The sequence below is a fragment of the Lepidothrix coronata genome, unplaced genomic scaffold (assembly GCF_001604755.1).
Source record: "Lepidothrix coronata isolate B3197 unplaced genomic scaffold, Lepidothrix_coronata-1.0 Scaffold37, whole genome shotgun sequence".
NCBI classification, from domain to species: domain Eukaryota; kingdom Metazoa; phylum Chordata; class Aves; order Passeriformes; family Pipridae; genus Lepidothrix; species Lepidothrix coronata.
Genome location: NW_016690217.1, coordinates 7,449,560 through 7,467,396, shown reverse-complemented (window position 1 = coordinate 7,467,396; position 17,837 = coordinate 7,449,560). Strand labels below are relative to the sequence as shown.

Below are 17,837 nucleotides of genomic sequence, written 5' to 3'. Positions count from 1 at the left end.
GTCCTGGGGACCTCACTGCCACTGTCCAAGCTTGCTCGGCCCCGGCAGATGAACCTCAGGATTAAAGGGTGGGCTCAGTTCAGCGCACGCTGGGTCTCACCTAAAAAATCCACTGCGCAGGCTTGAAGGGTTAATGACCTTTCCCAAATCTTTGCTTGCGAAGACTGGCCATTATTATAGCTTCACCAGTAGTAATAGAAGAACTTAGAAAATAAAGCACAAGTACAGAATATGGAATCACCAAACTTCTTACTCTCTTAGCTTATGCTGTAGATGAGGGAAGTTGAGTATTCTCCCTATATATATGTGTATGTGTGTGAATATATTTATATATGTGTATATATATATATATGGATGCCTATATTGTGATGCTGGGTCACCATAACTCAAGTAGCTCTGGTTCCTCAAAAACATTTCTCCTGCAGTAACACAGAGCTCAGCATGGGCTAATTAACCCTGCAGAGAAGGACAAAGCAGTGAATGGTGAGAAATCACAGTGAAAAGTGCAGGCTTTTCCCCCCACAGCTTCAGCTGAGTGGTTCATGCAGCATTCAGCCTCGCATACAGATAATGAAGCATCTTTCTGCGCTGAGCTCTAGCAACAGCAGTTTGCAAAAGCTTTGAAATCCCAGATGACGTACTAGTGAACTGAGAGAAAAACTGCAATAACAGGAAGCAGAAGGTGGAAAGACAGTACCAAGTGGGGAGACACTTCCAAATCCATACAGAATATAAAGCCAGAGTCAGGCATTAGAGGATGGGAATTCCACACAGGTCTGTAGTACAATCCTCTTAGCCTGTCTGACAGATAAGTTAAAATCCATGAATGCTGCTTCTGGCTATTCTTAGTTATTTTCTTACCTATTCCTGTCTGTAAAAGTCTGGTGATTCAAGAATGTTGTTCTGAGACTCAAGATTAAATTCAGCACTTTTGAAGTAATATGGAAAAGGGGACATGAGACTTCATCCAAATACTTGGACAGAAATTAACTCACTGAAGCTAAAATATTCCTGTAACTGGTCCTTGAGTTAAAGAAAGCAGATCTCCATTTTAGGGAACAGCTAGTAAGCCAGGGATCTGTGCCCAGGACATATGCCAGCAGTGAGACAGTCATACAACTGAGTGAGACCCAAGGCAGTGCCCAGTATACTTCTCTGACTGGGTTAAGAGTCAGTGCACCAGAATGACAGACTTACGATTACAGAGAAACCATGGCACAAGGTGCCCTTGACCCATTGCAACGTGCCTGGTACTGAAATGTGTATTCTGTGATTTCTTATCCAAATCATATTGGCCATAGCTCCTAGACATTACTTTGTGCCCTGAGCCATCCCCACGTGTAAGAGCTTGATTTGGAGAAACTGCAGTGTAAGCAACATAAACAGCTGTAATGCTTAGTCACAGCAAAAAGTTCATAATTTCCAGCTTTCTTTAGCCTTCTGTTTTCTCACCCCATGAATGTGGTTGCACAGTCACAGATTCAGTGACTTTCCTGCAAAAAACTCTGCCTTGGGTCTAGACTGTAGAGGAGATAGAAGTATTTGCTTTTTTCTAGAAAGGAATTTCAGTGGACCATCTTTTACATTATTTCTCACAGATATGATCATGACAGATGATATGATACAAAGAAGACATGAGAACATTTAGCTTACCTTTTTTGTGCTGACGATGTTATCATATCACTATCACTGAAACCAAATACATGTGTATTTCTGTGATTTTAAAGTATTGTAAAGGCACACGTGCTTATTCTGTACTCTATTTGCCACAGGGAATTTTAAAGAGGAAAATTAATCTATAAGGGGGATTCTCTTGAGAGAGGAAATCATTTTTCCCTTATGCAAATAAATGATCCTGCTATAACAGAGACACTCATAGAACCTGGAGGAATTGACCGAGGGAAAAGAGCGAGTAACAGACATCCATGTCTGAGACAGAATCACAGAACCAATTAGGTTGGGCAAGACCTTTCAGATCAAGCTCAACCTATGACCAGACACATCTTGTCTACTAGAACATGACACTAACTGCCCCGCCCACTAACTAACACACCCAGGGATTCCACCACCTCCCTGGGCAGCCCATTCCAACATCTAATCACTTTTTCTGTGAAAAACCTCCCCTGGTACAGCTTGAGACTGTGTCCTCTCATCACTGGTTGCCTGGGAGAAGAGACTGACACCCACCTGGCTACAACCTCCTTTCAGGGAGTTGTAGAGAGTGATGAGGTCTCCCCTGAGCCTTCTCCTCTCCAGGCTAAACAACTCTGGCTCCCTCAGTCGCTCCTCATTGTGCTCCAGAGCCTTCCCTGGACACGCTCCAGTACCTCTGTGTCCTTCCTGAATTGAGGGGCACAGAACTGGACACAGTGCGGCCTCACCAGTGCTGAGTACAGGGAGGCAATCACTTCCCTGGACCTGTTGGCCACACTGTTCCTAATCCAGGCCAGGATGCCACTGGCCTTCTTGGCCACCTGGGCACACTGCTGGCTCATGTTCAGCTGCTGTCAACCAGCACTCCCAGGTCTTTCCCTCTGAGTTACTTTCCAGCCACTCTTCCCCCAACCTGTAGCACTGCAGGAGGTTGTTAAGGCCAAAGTGTAGGACCTGGCACTTGGTCTTGTTGAACCTCATCCTGTTGGATTTGACCCGTCTAATCAGCCTGCCCAGGTTCCTCTGCAGAACCTTCCTACCTTCAGCAGATCAACACTCCCACCCAACTTGGTGTCATTCATAAATTTGCTTCTGGTAGACTCAATCCCCTCATTCAGTTCAATGAAGACATTAAACAGTACTGAGCCAAACACTGACCACTAGGGGAACCTGAACAACAAAAAACCCCACCTTCTGGGAACTGGAGGAAATTACAGAATTTTCTACAATGAAAAAAAAGGTAGGCTAAAGCATGATTAAAGTCATGCCTGAAAAACAGCTTGACCAGCTTTTGCGTGTATACAGTGGGCAGAGAGATACTTGTTTATAAACTTTTGAATTTTTATTCTGTCAAGTTTAAAACTTTCAGTTTTCTCATTTTCAAAGGTTACTTGTTTTAGCTTAAATTCTAACAAAAAAAGTCCTTTGACCTTCTTAGGGGAGTTTGTTTTCAAGAAGATGTAGTCAGACTCAAAGCTTAAAGCTGCAACGAGTAGTTCTTGAGTTTATAAAAAACATGCTACTATAGGTAGGAGATTTAAATCACCTAATTGAGTTAAAAGTTCAAGCTCCTCTGATCTGTGATTCTGGACAATTTTAGAGTGGTACAATTTTTTTGTAACATATCTTACAGTTCTGGACAGTCTCTTAGGTACAAATCCAGTGAATGTAGCATAATTAACCTTTAAACTCATGTTTGTGAACAAAAACTGATATCATTAAATAATTCTGGACTCTGGTATCAGAAACAGATGAGTTAAGGCAAAATCCTGCAAATAGGTGTGGTTCCACCGGCTTCAAACGGTATTGAAATTTTCAGGGTTACAGGGGAAATTAGACAGCTACTTTACTGTCAAGGATTTCTGGTTTAGATCTTCTGCTTATTTCTTTGTTCTGTAAATGTAAGATAATTACAACTGACCAGGATGAAACTGGTGAGAGCTAGATTTTATGTAAATCTTCACATTCCTCTCTTTCTTCACCTCTCCATTGCATTATAAATCTCTTTGGCAATATCTACAGTTTGAATTTGCCTCATGTTTTCCACCATACCAGGTTAACTGTGTCTTTGTACTTTAAGAGATCTATTAGAAAAAATACCACGCTGTTTAACTATATTGTTAAGATTAAACTCATATTCAGAACCTTCATGAGGCCGTGGCAGTCTAGCTGAATATACCAAGACAACTGCAAATGCTGAACTGTCTAAAGCTAGGGAACTACAGTGAGATTTGGAATTGACATTAAGCTGAACTCCTGTCTTCTTGTGAACTCGCCTGTTCATAATTTTTTTTTATTTAATAAGAAATATTCTTCTGAAAAGGAGAAGGAGGTTGTTAAAGTGTGCAAGGGCATTAAAATTTCTGTAAAGAAACACAAATTATGGTTTTGGTTTATAATCCTGAAAGAGACAATCACAGAATCACAAAATCGTTTAGGTTGGAAAAGGCCTGTCCAACCATTAACCCAGTACTGTCAAGCCCATCACTAAAGCACGTCCCCAAGTGACACATCCACATATCTTTTAAATTCTTACAGGGATGGTGACTTCACCACTGGCCTGGGCAGCCAGCTCCAATGCTTTATAATCCTTTCCACGAGCATAGTTTTCTTAATATCCAATCTAAACCTCTCTTGGCACAACTTAAGGTTGTTTCCTCTTGTCCTGTCGCTTGTTACTAACCCCCACCTGGCTACAACCTCCTTTCTGGTAGCTGTAGAGTGAGAAGGTCCCCCCTCAGTCTGCTTTTCTCCAGGCTGAACCACCCCAGTTCACTCAGCTGCTTCTTGTAGGACTTGTGTTCCAGACCCTTGACCAGTTTCATTGCCCTTCTCTGGACAAAACCAAAACAAATGGAAGAGAAAGGTTATCCTGAGGTCTCTACTTGTCTCACAACACGAAGTCATGGTGACATTCAATGTAATAAGAAATGACAAAAGGAAATACTTTTTTAAAACAGTGTGGACCTAAACATTAGACTTTATGTCGTTCGAAGATAATTTAAACAGAGATTACAGCAAATTCAAACAGGGGTTGTAAATTGTCTGTATGACATAAATATCAGAAATAGAGAAGGATAATACACTTTTTTAGAGTGATTTTAAACCATTTAGTTCAAACAAATTCCAGTTACTAGCCAGCTGAAAGGAATCAACACCTGCCCCTTTTCACTAAAATCCACTAACGCTTCAGTCATCATGGCAATTCTTAAGCAAGGAAGCATTTTAGTGCATAGTTCTAGAGACTAGGGTAGACAATATACCTGAGAGACACATTACACTTTTCATTTACAAAGACTGACTAACTGTCATCTAAGACTTTTATCACAAAAAGCAAAAAGCAGGATAGACGCAAGTGCCTATCCAAGCCCCTTCTACAAGTCAGCTACACACAGAGAAAACTCCTGCTTTGAAGTTTCATGATGTAATTGAGCCAATGGTTATTACACACAGAAATTAGGTAGTTACAGACACATAAATCTGATATAACTCACTATTCTTTTATAAAAGAGGACATGAGGACTAATACATATTTTTAAGAGTGGATCAAATCTTATTACTTTCTTAAGTAAAGGTGTTGTATCAGATATTAATAGAACCTCCACATTTGCCTTCTCAGATACCCAGACCACTCTTCCTCCACTCAAACCCATCCTATGCAAATGTCCATCTCATTACTTCATTCATTCAATGCCTCTAATCAGCATCTTTTTTCGGTCTTATTCAAAGAGACTTTCACCTTCGCAGCTGAGCAAGGGGGAATTAGCAAAAGGAGGAGTGAAAGAGCCTTCATCTGGAATGTAGCTCTTTAAAATCTTTAAAAAAAATGCTACTTGGTGGCATTTATACAGACAAATTCACCAATATAAAAAAATTTTCACAAAATGCCAAGGAGTGCAGTTCATACCATAAACACTGCTCACTATAAAAATAATCAACAGTATACTACTGTTTTATACTGTAACATAGGAGTCCCAGTTGAAAATAAATGTGTTTTTGTGTAGAATTTATCATATTTGGAGGAAGACTCTGTCATAATACTTCCTGTAAAGCATACAATTCAACATAGATCAAATAATTTTTTGTTTGGGATAAGTATAAAATGGACTTGTTTCAGCATGGCCATACTGTTGGCAACTAATTGTGCCCATGGCATTCTGGTTAGGAAGAAAACAGTTGGTCAGACACCACAGTAATGCAAAAATGAGTTGCCTGAAGGAGTGATCACTTAGGAGAGAGTTAAAATAACAGGCTTCAATGCTTTCACTACTTTAACCAGTCTTCCAGCTCTCACATGAAATGAGTCCTTACCAGCACACCATTGTTCTCAAACTATTTCTGAGACTGATTTTGAAGTCAGTATGTAATGACCTTGAATTTTCAAATCTCCTTGTCACTTTTTCCACTACTGCATCCTGGTTTGGAAAAATCAAACTAGGTGATATAGTTCAGTCTGTCCTCTTTTCTACATTCTGGCTTTGAAAGTCCTTTTGTATAATGAGGAGCAACTCTTAAAGTGCTCCTCAAATCAGGAACTAACATTAATGTTATTTATGAAAATCCTTGCAAATATCTCTTACAGTGTTCACACTGACAGAGCTGGAGTAAGCTGCATACTCACTAAGATCTCCGGCATTTGCTTACTGTGACAGAATGCTGGAAAAAAACTATTATTTAATTTGGGCAATGAGTTGGACTGAGCAATTTTCCTCTACTTCATAATTTTATCAGAATTTAGAGATTTTTCCTTGTTTTTGAAAGAATGAGACATGGACATCAAGAGTGAACCAGTTGGAAAACTGTGGTTCACTGCATAATGTACCATGAACTCACAGCTTGACTGCAACTGGAGAACCTGATGATGTTACGCACATTTCTTATGTTTACTATGCACAGAAAAGCATATTACCATAAGAAAAAGACAGCATTCTTTTTCACCATGTTCTGTGAAGAAACATCAATGTGTGTGGGATGGTATAGAGCTATGGAGCACTTCCTGATATAACATAAACATCAGCAATGGTCTGCTGCTGTGGACCTCAGATACATTTCTGAATTGAGAGCTGGTGTCTATTAATGTGGGACTAAACTTCACATAACATGGCCAGACAGCTTGGGCTACTCAATTTAGATCTAAATCAGGTATCCCTGCTTAGCCTGCACAGTACAGATATACACACACAAATGTATATACAAATAATATTTATAAGGACACAAATATATATATATTTGCATATACTTAAACACAGATATTAAATTCAAGTATCTACTTCTCACACTAATTCTCTTTCTGTGACAAAACAAACTCACTGAATTTTGTTCTCTTATAATGGAATGATACACACTGTATGTTCCTCTTTTATTAAAGACAGATAGATATTCTCCTAGTTTGGCTCTACTCTGAAACCACTCCCATAGAAGTTTTCATAAAAAGAATTTGTACATTCTTCTCTTGTTTTAAAAAGAAATTGTGTGTTTACTCTTTCCTGCACATGAAGCATGTAATTGCAACACAAAGTGAATAAGTATATTAGCCTCATATCCTAGAACAGCTATCGTCATAGATTAGCTTTGCCACAAAATGGGCCAGAGTAAAAGAGGTAGGGAAGAGAAAAATATTTTTCTATGTATCTTCACTTAAATGTCTCTGGTTCTACAAAGATGTATTGTTTTATTTAGGACAGTTTTCTGTGCTCATATATAGCTTTGAAAGAGCTATGATCATTGTCAGCAATATAGCAATGCTCAAATGTGGAACAGTTTGGAACACAACATATCCAATATTACAAGAGGAACACTTCAGGAACAATATTTGACATGTATTTGACAATGTAGTAACACTGTTTAGCAGAAAATACATTTTATAACCAAAGAGATGAGGGGTTTAGTTTTTTTAACACAGAAATTAAATGGAATAAAACCATGCTTTTCTGCTCATTCTGCAGCAGTAGCCATTTCTGTCCTTTACCGTCGAACTGCACAGTCTCAGAAAAGAATAAATAGCTTAGTACGCAGATATGCTTGAGTCAGCTCTGCCAATGCTCGTCCCAGAATGGAGCTGTGGAGAAACTGGAGCAAAGCCCAATTGCATGGAAAGTGCTGTATTACATATGGGTGACATACTTGCTTCATCTCCACCAGATGAGAAATCCCCCTGCTCCTTTCTGCATTTGGCTGTGGGCACACTCCCTTCTCTGTGTGCAAATGAAATACAAACCAATACAGACAGTACAATGCCTAATTCATGCTTTATTAAAGGAATACTTACAGATCACTGTAGACAAGGCCATAAATCTGTGCTGTGCTGTGATGGTAGATTCCTCTCAGAATAATTAGAAGAAGGATCACAACAAAAGCTGGAAGCCCCCAACTCAAAAGGAAGTAAAGCAGATAACGCCGTTCTGTGTGTTCATCATTCATCACAAGGACATACCAGAAATTAACAGCCTGAAGAATAATGCAGAATAACAGTCAGTAGGCTTGGTGGATGATTAGCTATCCCAAAAAGCAAATCATTCTGAAGGTCATAATGCAGTATATTTCTGTCCCAGTGTATGCGTATTTCAACATAAATATTTTGTCCTCACTTTCTTCTCTTAAGTAATCAAAAGAAACATTATAAAAGAAATATATTATTTATATAACTATTATTTTTTGAATTAGGCTATCAGAAAGGAAGTGACACACTGTTTAGCAGAAAACACAATTTCTGATGTGCAAAAATAGCTTTATGGTGCAAAAATCACTTTCTTCTTGGATATCCATACCTTCACATAAAAGACTGGCATATAGTATTTCTAAAGTTGACCTGTATTTAATTTTTTATATGCTATTGTTCTGCTCCATGTATCTTGTAGGAAACACATGAAACTCCGTTAATGGTTCTGGCTGTGGGCCGTGTTCTGGGCTCACCAGTACAACAAAGACATGGAGAGAGTCCAGCAATGGGCCATGAAGATGATTAAGGGGTGGAGCACCTCTCCCATGAGGAGAGGCTGAGAGAGCCATGACTGCTCAGCCTGGAAAAGAGGAGGCTCGGGGGGATCTTATCCATGTGTATAAATATCTGATAGGAGGCACTGATGAAGAGGGAGACAGACTCTCCTCAGTGGTGCCCAGTGGCAGGGCTAAAGGCAACGGGCGTAAGTTAATATACATGAAGCTTTCTTACTGTGGGCTTGGTAAAACATTGGGCCAAGCTGCCCAGAGAGGCTGTGGATTCTCTGTCCTTAGATAATCAAAACCAAAATGACCATGGTCCTGGGCAATCTGAGCTACAGTGTTGCACTAGGTAGTCTCAAAATATCCGTGAATCTTCAATGGTTCTGTGATTTGTAAATTATTTGCATAAGGGTTTGAGAAAAAACTGCAAGTAAGTGAACATAAATTCACAAGCATCTTAAAAGCCTGTGTCTTCTTATGATCAAGTCATTATCAGACAGTATAACTAAGAGTTTAAAACCATAAACAAATCAAAATGAAGTCAAATAACTGAAACCTCTTGAAAGAACTGGTACCACGAGTAAGGAAACCCTTCAAGTAAAACAAAATACTTAAAAGTATTGCTTAGATCTTTGCATTTTCTTTAAGACATTGATAGCAGAAACACTTTAATGTGTGCTGAGCATTTTTTAATGCACATGTACACACTAGTTTCTAATAAACACCTAAACTATCCAAAATAAAAATATATGTTTTGAAAAATTTTTCTTCATTTTCTCCACTTCAAATATATTATACCAGCTACAGCTCTGCAAGCTACATAATAATTTCTGGCCTTTTATATGGGTTGAATAAGGCATTAATTTTGTCTTTTTCTGTCTAGAAGATATCTAATCTGAGCTTGTGCCTCTAAGCATGTCTTCTCAGACAATGGAGACAGGACAGGCACCTTCAAGCACTCATTGATCCTTACCCAAGCACACTCATCTCTCTCCATGGTCTGCTCTAGGGTTTCATATAATAATGTTGATTTACATGCTTAATTTTCAGCTATTTATTGTTAGGATAGGTAAAATCCATATACAGTGAAAAGACCATTGCGATGTGATTATTTTGTTGATGAAATTTTGCAAATTCACCTCAGCCAAGGGCTTGTCTACACCTTTTGAACAAGGCAGTACAAGTATTTAATTAGTTGTTTCTGGATTACTTATGTAAGTCTCAACAGTGAACTATCATTACAGATTTCCTTCTGTGATTTATGCAGCATGAATATACATTACTTTCTGTCATGGATCATAAATCACATTGCATATGCTAATAACTTGTTTAAAAAAAATTAGTTTAGTAAGTGTTTTCAATGCTTTTTTAGAGAATAAAATTTCATAGCTATGTCCATTGTTTGTAATTATATTAATTAAATAATAATTATTATATCCTTCCTTGTTTTTATTTGGTGATTGGTGCTATATGAACAAAGGAAAAGTTTGTTTTCTTTAAAAGAACACAGGAACATCCTACCATATAATTTTAACTATCCTGTGAAATTTGAAACAACACAGAAAAACTATTCGTTCCCTTGCTGGACATGCATAGAAAGAAAATATGAAACAGAAAAAATGGCATTTGGAAAAAAAATCCACAGTTTGTGGAAAGATTTGTTTGTTCTGTTGACTTTTACATGGGACTGAAAACTAACTCAAAAATTCTGCATGTCTCCTTATGTCAATAAACATTCTTCAATTACATGTCTGTGTAGTCCTGGTTAGACTGTGCCTCATTGCAAGCACTTCCAGACAGCAAAATCCTTGAACTGATATATGCCATTACATTCAAGGACTGTTGGTTCTACTGATTCTGACAACCTGGTGAACACTGTTCTCAGTCATCATGACTGAAACTACTTTCGACAAAATCATACCTCATGTCTTTGCTCTGTATTCGTTTAGCCACACTTACATATCTCACCTCATTTATCACAGCAGAACACTTATTGCTGTAAAGATGCAAGTGAGGTTGGATTGTTCACCATTTCCTGCACAGTGATATTTGTATTTTGATAATTATATGTTCTTATCTTCAACCCCTTTTGAGGCTCCAAAATTTATTCAATTAAATAACAGTGGAGCCAATTTTGGCAAATCCTTTCCTGTTGCCATGCTGCAACAATAACCAGTTGTACAGAAGAATAAAACGTACAGTCCATTTTCCACCTGCTCAGGTGGAAGAACAAATGGACAAGTTGTGATTGTTCTGATGTAGAATGAATAATAATTGTTTATTCATATAATACTCTTAAGAGACAATGTGAACTCCAGTGAAGCTTTTTTCTTTTAGAATGAGGCTATTAATGGAAATTACCTTCCCAAACCTGGGATGCTTTTGTTTATTTCTTTATTTATTCATTCATTTACCTTTACTGATAATCACAGAAGTATAGAATGGTTTAGACTGGAAGGGACCTTAAAGGCCATCTAGTTCCACACATCCTGCCATAGGCAGGAACACTTTCCACTACAACAGTGTCCTGGTTCCAGTCAGGACAGGGTTATTTTTTGCAGTAGACAGGAGGGGGCATGGCCAGGGCCCAGAGATTACCTCACAGTCATTGCTGGGGGCAGGGGGAAGGGAGTCTCTTCTGTGGAGACTGAATCCCTTCCAGGTCATGCCAGAGGGAGAGGTCAGGTACTATTGTTTCTGGTCACTGTTTTCTTATCTCATTGCTGTTTCCAGTAAATTTTTCTTACGTCAAATAGTGATCTTTACCTTGTGTGCCTCCAATTCTCCTCTCCAGCACAGGGGGTAGAGAGAGGGAGGGAGTGAGCTAGCTGTGCATGGTTTCAGTGGAAGCACTAAACTGGAGAATATCATACCTAAACCACAACAACCAGGTTGCTCCAAGTCCCATCTCCAACTTGCCCTTGAACACTTCCAGGGATGAGGCAGCCACAGCTTCTCTGGTCAACCTGTGCCAGTGCCTCATCATTTGTGATAATCTGTGGACATCCAGCAAATAATAGGTGCCAAATACTTTAAATAAAGTCTTTTCCAATTCAGTAGGAAAACTTTTATTTTCCTTCTCTTTAGGTTTGCCAGGAGGTTTCATATTATATTTGTATGCTTTCATATAATTCCTTTTCTGAAGCTGTTAAGCAGTCCACGAATTATTCTTAAAAAAACCCCAAAAGAACATTAAAGAACCTGTAAGATCAGTAACTGCCTTACAAGTCTGACACATATTTACAGAAAATTTAACGTACCATTAAATCCACATTCAGGTACGGGGAACAGCAAGTTCATGACTTTTGTTTCTGGTTTGCTTGTTGAATTCATACCTTCATTGTTGATTTACTTCACAGTAACAATAGTTCAAAAAAGCACAAAGAGTCCATATTTTCCATAATTTTACTCTATGTCAGAATTGGCAACTGGGAACCTCAAAAGACAGCTTTTAACTTTTTTTGGTAACTTTTTTTTTTTTTGCCATACATTAGAAAATCCTAAAAGAAGAAAATTATTTTTCTTAAAACATGGTTGTCATGTTAAATATTTGCCCCTGGGAGAACAACAGAATACAGAAAGACACCCTTAGTGTGTGCTCTTAAGATAAAAGCACACACTGAATTTGAAAAAACAGGCTTATGCTGTCCAGTTGTCAGGATGAGGATTTCTGAATTTCAGATATTAATATAAGGCAAATATTACAAGCTAAGCTCTCTCTGTGGGCACAAACAGTCATTTGCACCTAACTTACTCCTTTCTTTTTGCAGTCAAGAAAGTCGCATCCTTAAAAAAAAGAGGTAATGATTTCAACATTCTGCAGCTTACAAATTCTCCCTGTATAAGTCAAGAAACAAAATAATGCAATACAAAGGGAGAGGAACAATCAGTCATGTAAGGATGCTTTAATGTGGCCTTTGTTCTGACATTGAAAACGGACCAGGGGACCTCTGAGGTCCTTTCAATTTCTACATTTCAGTCAATATATTGGTAGTAGTACATGTGTAACACAAATATTGAAATTGAATGTAAATTTACAAACACAAGAAGTTAAAAATAGAACAAGATTTTGAATATGAAGCTATAGATACTGTTGTTGTACTTATATAAACCAGTACTGATATAAAATAAAATTTTAAGCATAATTAATATACTTAGCATTATGTAGTAGATGGAAAGATTACAAAAAGAAAGTAAGGAAGTTATCCAAGAGTTTAGAAGATGAAGATCTTTGATCTGGACCACAGAACTGAATCTGCATATGTCCAACTCTACTGTCAAATCTGTGTTTTCCTCTAGGGTTTTGTTGTCTGGAAATGTTGCTTCACCACCTTTTGATCACTTAAAATTGTCTAGGGTTTATGGATGTTTCAGTTCCACATACCTACACTCTGCTTGTACTTGATTATCACATTCACCCATTTCTGTATGCAGTGATCAAGCCGGTCACCAACAGATTTGTATGATGAGTGTCAGGGATCAAGCATATGCACTATGCTGTGCAGTCTCACAGAGGGCTGCACAAGCAACACACAATCTCTTCCTGTATTTTTGCTCTTTCCCAGATGGAAGTATTTAAGTTCCATTTAAGTATAAATATGTGATTAATTCTGCCTTCCAAATCAAGTAATGTATATTAAGTATACCATGCTGAGAAATACAAACATTCATTTCCCAGCCTTTTAAATTTGCCATTCAGAAGGCAGAAGCATCCAGACTTCCCAAACTCATCTGGTTTTCCTTCAGATCCACAAGCTTCGCTATTACTGTCGTAGGGACCAATTTGAGCACAGAGATGTTCCCAGCACTCCTTTCATGCCCTGGCATGCTTACTCACTCTGCAATGAGACAAATAAATTTAGGGCCTATTCCCAGTCAAGAGGACTGTAGCTGAGGCTGGGTTGATCTGTATTTCAGATGATTTCTTTCCTTTTGGGTCTTTCAAAGTTCAGGAATTATTCACAGCTGAAGACCTGCACCTACAAAAAGGGTACTCCATTCTGAGTTTTACTCCTGGCAGCTCTTATCAGCTCATGAATCAACAGGCTGTGATGCATTCCCTCTTAACCACCTTTGTCCTGTCAGATTTGCTTGAAGAGTCTTCATGTCTAACACAAGCCTGAGGCTCCACTAAATGCAATGGGACATGCAAGTTCTTAGGATTCGGACAGAATTTACTTCAAAAAAATAACACTAGATTTCTATTAGAGACATAAAAATGATCAACTGTTACCAGACATACAATTTTTTTTGTCATTACAAGTGATTTTTGCAACTCAACATAACATGTAGGAAGGGATGTTGAAATACCCTCAAAACCAAGGGGCCAAAGCTTGATACACCAGTAAAAAGGTAACTTAAAAGCATTACTTTGTCCAAAATAGCAAATGTTGAAGAGATCTGAAGATACTTAGGAATAAAGTGAATGAGCAACTGTGAAGAATATAAAAATAATTTAGACTAGTAAACCTAGGAGAACATCATTAGCTAAGCAAACAGATTTCTGTATTGAGACCATCTACCTGCAGCTTGCTGAGGCCAACAAGCATAGTTGAGCTGTTGGAGTGGCTGCTAGGGTTCTCAGTAAACATGAGCCTGACATAATCCCGGGAAAATGCCACATATCTCATGAATGTTACTGGCAGAGAAAGCTGTACAGCCTAATTTGCAATTCTTGGTTTGCTTTGACAGCCTGCATATTGGAGGATTTGTATGGTAATGTATGGAGCTGCACATATAAAGCTGTAGGCTATAATAAATGTCCTGTGGACATATCCTATTAAAATAAAAGACAAATAAATGGTATAACTTGTGTATTGGTGCTAAATATACATTTCTAGACAAAGCCAGGAAAATGTATTTTTCAAATAACCCCACAGCTTGTTATTTTGACTAACTTACAACTGGATGCAATTTTCCATAAAAAATTTGATTGTTCATAGTGTTCCACATTAGTTCAACCATTTTTTCCACCACCGCTGTTTACTATTATATAATATATCAAAAGTGCAACAGAGCTGGTGAATGGTCTGGAGCACAAGCCTGGAGCCACTGGGGAGTGGCTGAGGGAGCTGGAGGTGTTCGTCCTGGAGAAAAGGAGGGGATATAGTTTAGTTGTTGACTTGGCAGTAGTGGGTTAGCCATTGGATTTGATGATCTTAGAGGGTTTTTCCAACCTAAATGATTCTATGATTCTATAAAAATTATGAATACATATACTCTTCATTTTAGTGCAAACATATGAAGGTACGTGTGTCACGTTATACAAGTCTAATGACTAAAATGCTACTGACTCAAAAAATTACAGTGTAGTTTACATTCACATCTCACCTGTAAGAGACTGCTTCAAAAGACCAAATGAGAAAGCTTAAAAACACTATTAACACTAAGAAAAACAGTTCTTCAGAGTTCTGAGACAGTAACTTAAAGGATGAAGTGAGATGAGGGCATTCTTACACAGTTGTAATGGACATGAGTGGCAAAAATCTTTATAGTGTTCAGATATATATCCTTGGAGCTGTGACACTCTAGGTTTAATAAAAGCCACGTAATGTTTTGCCTTCTAGTAGCATTGAATTTCATATATATATATATATATATATACACACTATAGTATAATAGAAATACAGTCTAACTGTCAGTTACTTTAACAGATGTTTTGAGGAAGCAGTGAAAAAGACTAAGAGACCAACCTGAATAAGCATCCAGCTGAACTGGCAGAGGTAAAGATAATGCGTAACAGATGCAAGGGCAGAGCAGCTTTCCTCTGAGATATGCTGGCTCATGTAAGCAGAGGCCAGAAATGAAATCTGCAGGGGAAAAAATGAATACATGTATATTGGAATTAAAAAAAATTAATTTAATAATGACAATGGGGAGGAATCTTCAGTTTGGAAGTAAAATATACAATCAATTACTGTTTTCAGAGGTACATAAAAATATCTTGGACATTTAATATTCACACAAAACAAGTTACACTGTCAACCACAAAAACAGCTTTAACTGTAGTGTGCAACCTTTTGTAATAAGGAACCTATTCCTTTAATAAGAAAAATATGTACCACCTGTAGGAAAAAGTTGTTCTCTCTTGGGATTTCAAAATATATGCTCCTTATAATACCAATTGTTCAGAGCTCCTTTTACAGAGAACTTACGATTTTAGATAGCCCTTTTCACACAACTTTTGTGTACTGCTATTTAGTTCTATGTTGAGATGATAACATACTGCTTTTTCCTGGTACTTCTCAACGTGATCAGTCTTGACCCAAAATGATCTAACTAAGGGATAACAAGTCACTTAAGTCATCCAAGTAGCAGGCTGACACTTTTGTTCATTTGATTGTGACAGTTCTGTATCACATTGAAAATTAAGGTGATAGCATATAAATGACAAGATTCTGCTTGAAAAAGTGAAGAAAAAAAATTAAAGTGAATCAATGCACTTTTGTTAAACAGCAAAAAGATCTCTGACAGGGTCCCCATCTGACAGTCATTTACTCAGTTAATCAGATACTGCAATTCTTTTAAAACTTTAAGTCACTTACCTAGCAACTACTTCAATGAAATTAGTACCAGAGTATTCAACCTACATCAGCAACACCAAAATATGAACTATAAACATGAGATGATTTACAAATTTTTATGTTCCTGTATGAATTATTTTTGTAATGCTGTTTCCAAGCAGTAGGTTGTATCTGAACACCACTCCTCTGCTAGCTGAGAGCTGCCTCCTAGTTTCTGGCCTGCACTTATTCATGGTCCATTTATATCTGGTTTTATTTCTGTGGAAAGTCTCTCAGGTTACACAGGATTTCCTCCTGGGGTTCGTACTATCATGAATTCACAGCAGTAGTATTCTCCCTGAGGCTACATTTCTCAGGGTTAAATAAGCCACTGCACAACTCAAAACTCTGCAGAGATGCTTAAGCTGGTCTGGACAGCAAAAGCAGTTTGGTTCCATGCATACAGCATCTGCCTGGATCAATTTACCTTGTTTCTCACAGTAACCCTGCATCATTCTTGTAGGCTCACTTCAGGTACTGGCATGCCTCAGCTGGGTCACCCCAAAGCCTTCTCTTTTCCAGATTGAACAAGCCCAATTCTCCTAGCTTTTCCTCATAGGAGAGGTGCTCCATCCCTCTAAATCATCTTGGTAGCCCTCCTCAGGACGAACTCTAACAGGTCCATGTCCTTCCTGTGCTGGGGACTCCAAATATGATTGCAGATGGGGTCTCACAGAAGTGGAGTGGAGAGAACAAATCCCCTCCCTCAACCTGCTGGACACGCTGCTTTTAAAGAAGCCCAGGATACAATTGGCTTTTTGGACTGATATATAGTAATACCTCAGTGATCATCTGGTACACACAGCTTTTCTTCTTATTTCCAATCACCTACCTCTTGGCAAAGAATTTTGCTGTTAGTCTAGAATTTATGACTGTTCAGCTTGTTCTAGAAATATTCCTGTATTTCATACTTCAGTCCTCAAAGCCATTCACACCTTTCTAGATGTCAGCTCACTACCATTCAGTGCTTCTCTTCTTTCTATCATTGGTGCATTTTGCCTGGGCATGTTATTTTCTGTTCCCCCAACCAGTTCTTTAGGATCAGCGCAATACCTCTCTTCATTCATCACCCTCCCACAGTTGTCTTTTCCCATTAGTCTGCCTCTTCTCAGATCTGAGTTCCTGGACTAATCCTCCTTCATTACTATTTTACATTACTTCCTGCTGGGAAGGGGAGTGATACAGTGGCTGGGTGGGCACCTGGTGTCCAGCCAAGGTCAACCCACCACAGCCCCTTTTGAAAATTGTACTAAAGAGAAAAAGGAAAGACCAGAAGACCAACGAAATTCCATACCAATCAGGTAAACAACAGCCAAGAGATAAGTAGCTTGTCTGAAACCTGAAATAAGAATTACGTATGAAGAAAAGTAAGTGCAATACTGAGCAGTAGTATTCTAGCTTGTCGTGGTAAGTGCTGAAATGCTAAGATATGTTAGACATTAAAATGGGGATACATCACATGACACATGGAAACAAATCTTAACTTTACAATGCAACAAAACGTGGAAGTACTAAATGTTGTCTTTGCTCTAGACCTTCCTAATAAGACCAGCCTTCAGGAATTCCAGGTTCCAGAGACCGGGGGTAAGGTGGGAGCAAGGAAGGTGTACTCTTGGTGGAAGGAAACTGGACTATGGTACCTGATAGGATGCACCCACCAGTGCTGAGTGAGCTGGCAGA

General features: G+C 38.4%; 1 protein-coding gene across 1 annotated transcript in view; it reads right to left on the bottom strand.

Annotated features, from left to right (window-relative positions):
* The window catches only part of ADGRV1 (adhesion G protein-coupled receptor V1), a 272,818-nt gene that overhangs the window by 63,078 nt on the left and 191,903 nt on the right, over positions 1-17,837 (bottom strand). Inside the window, exons 90-91 of the mRNA XM_017812706.1 lie at positions 15,288-15,404; positions 7,922-8,100 (exon numbers count right to left, since the gene is read on the bottom strand). Coding sequence (XP_017668195.1) covers positions 7,922-8,100; positions 15,288-15,404 — 296 coding nt within the window. The remainder of the gene's footprint in view (positions 1-7,921; positions 8,101-15,287; positions 15,405-17,837) is intronic.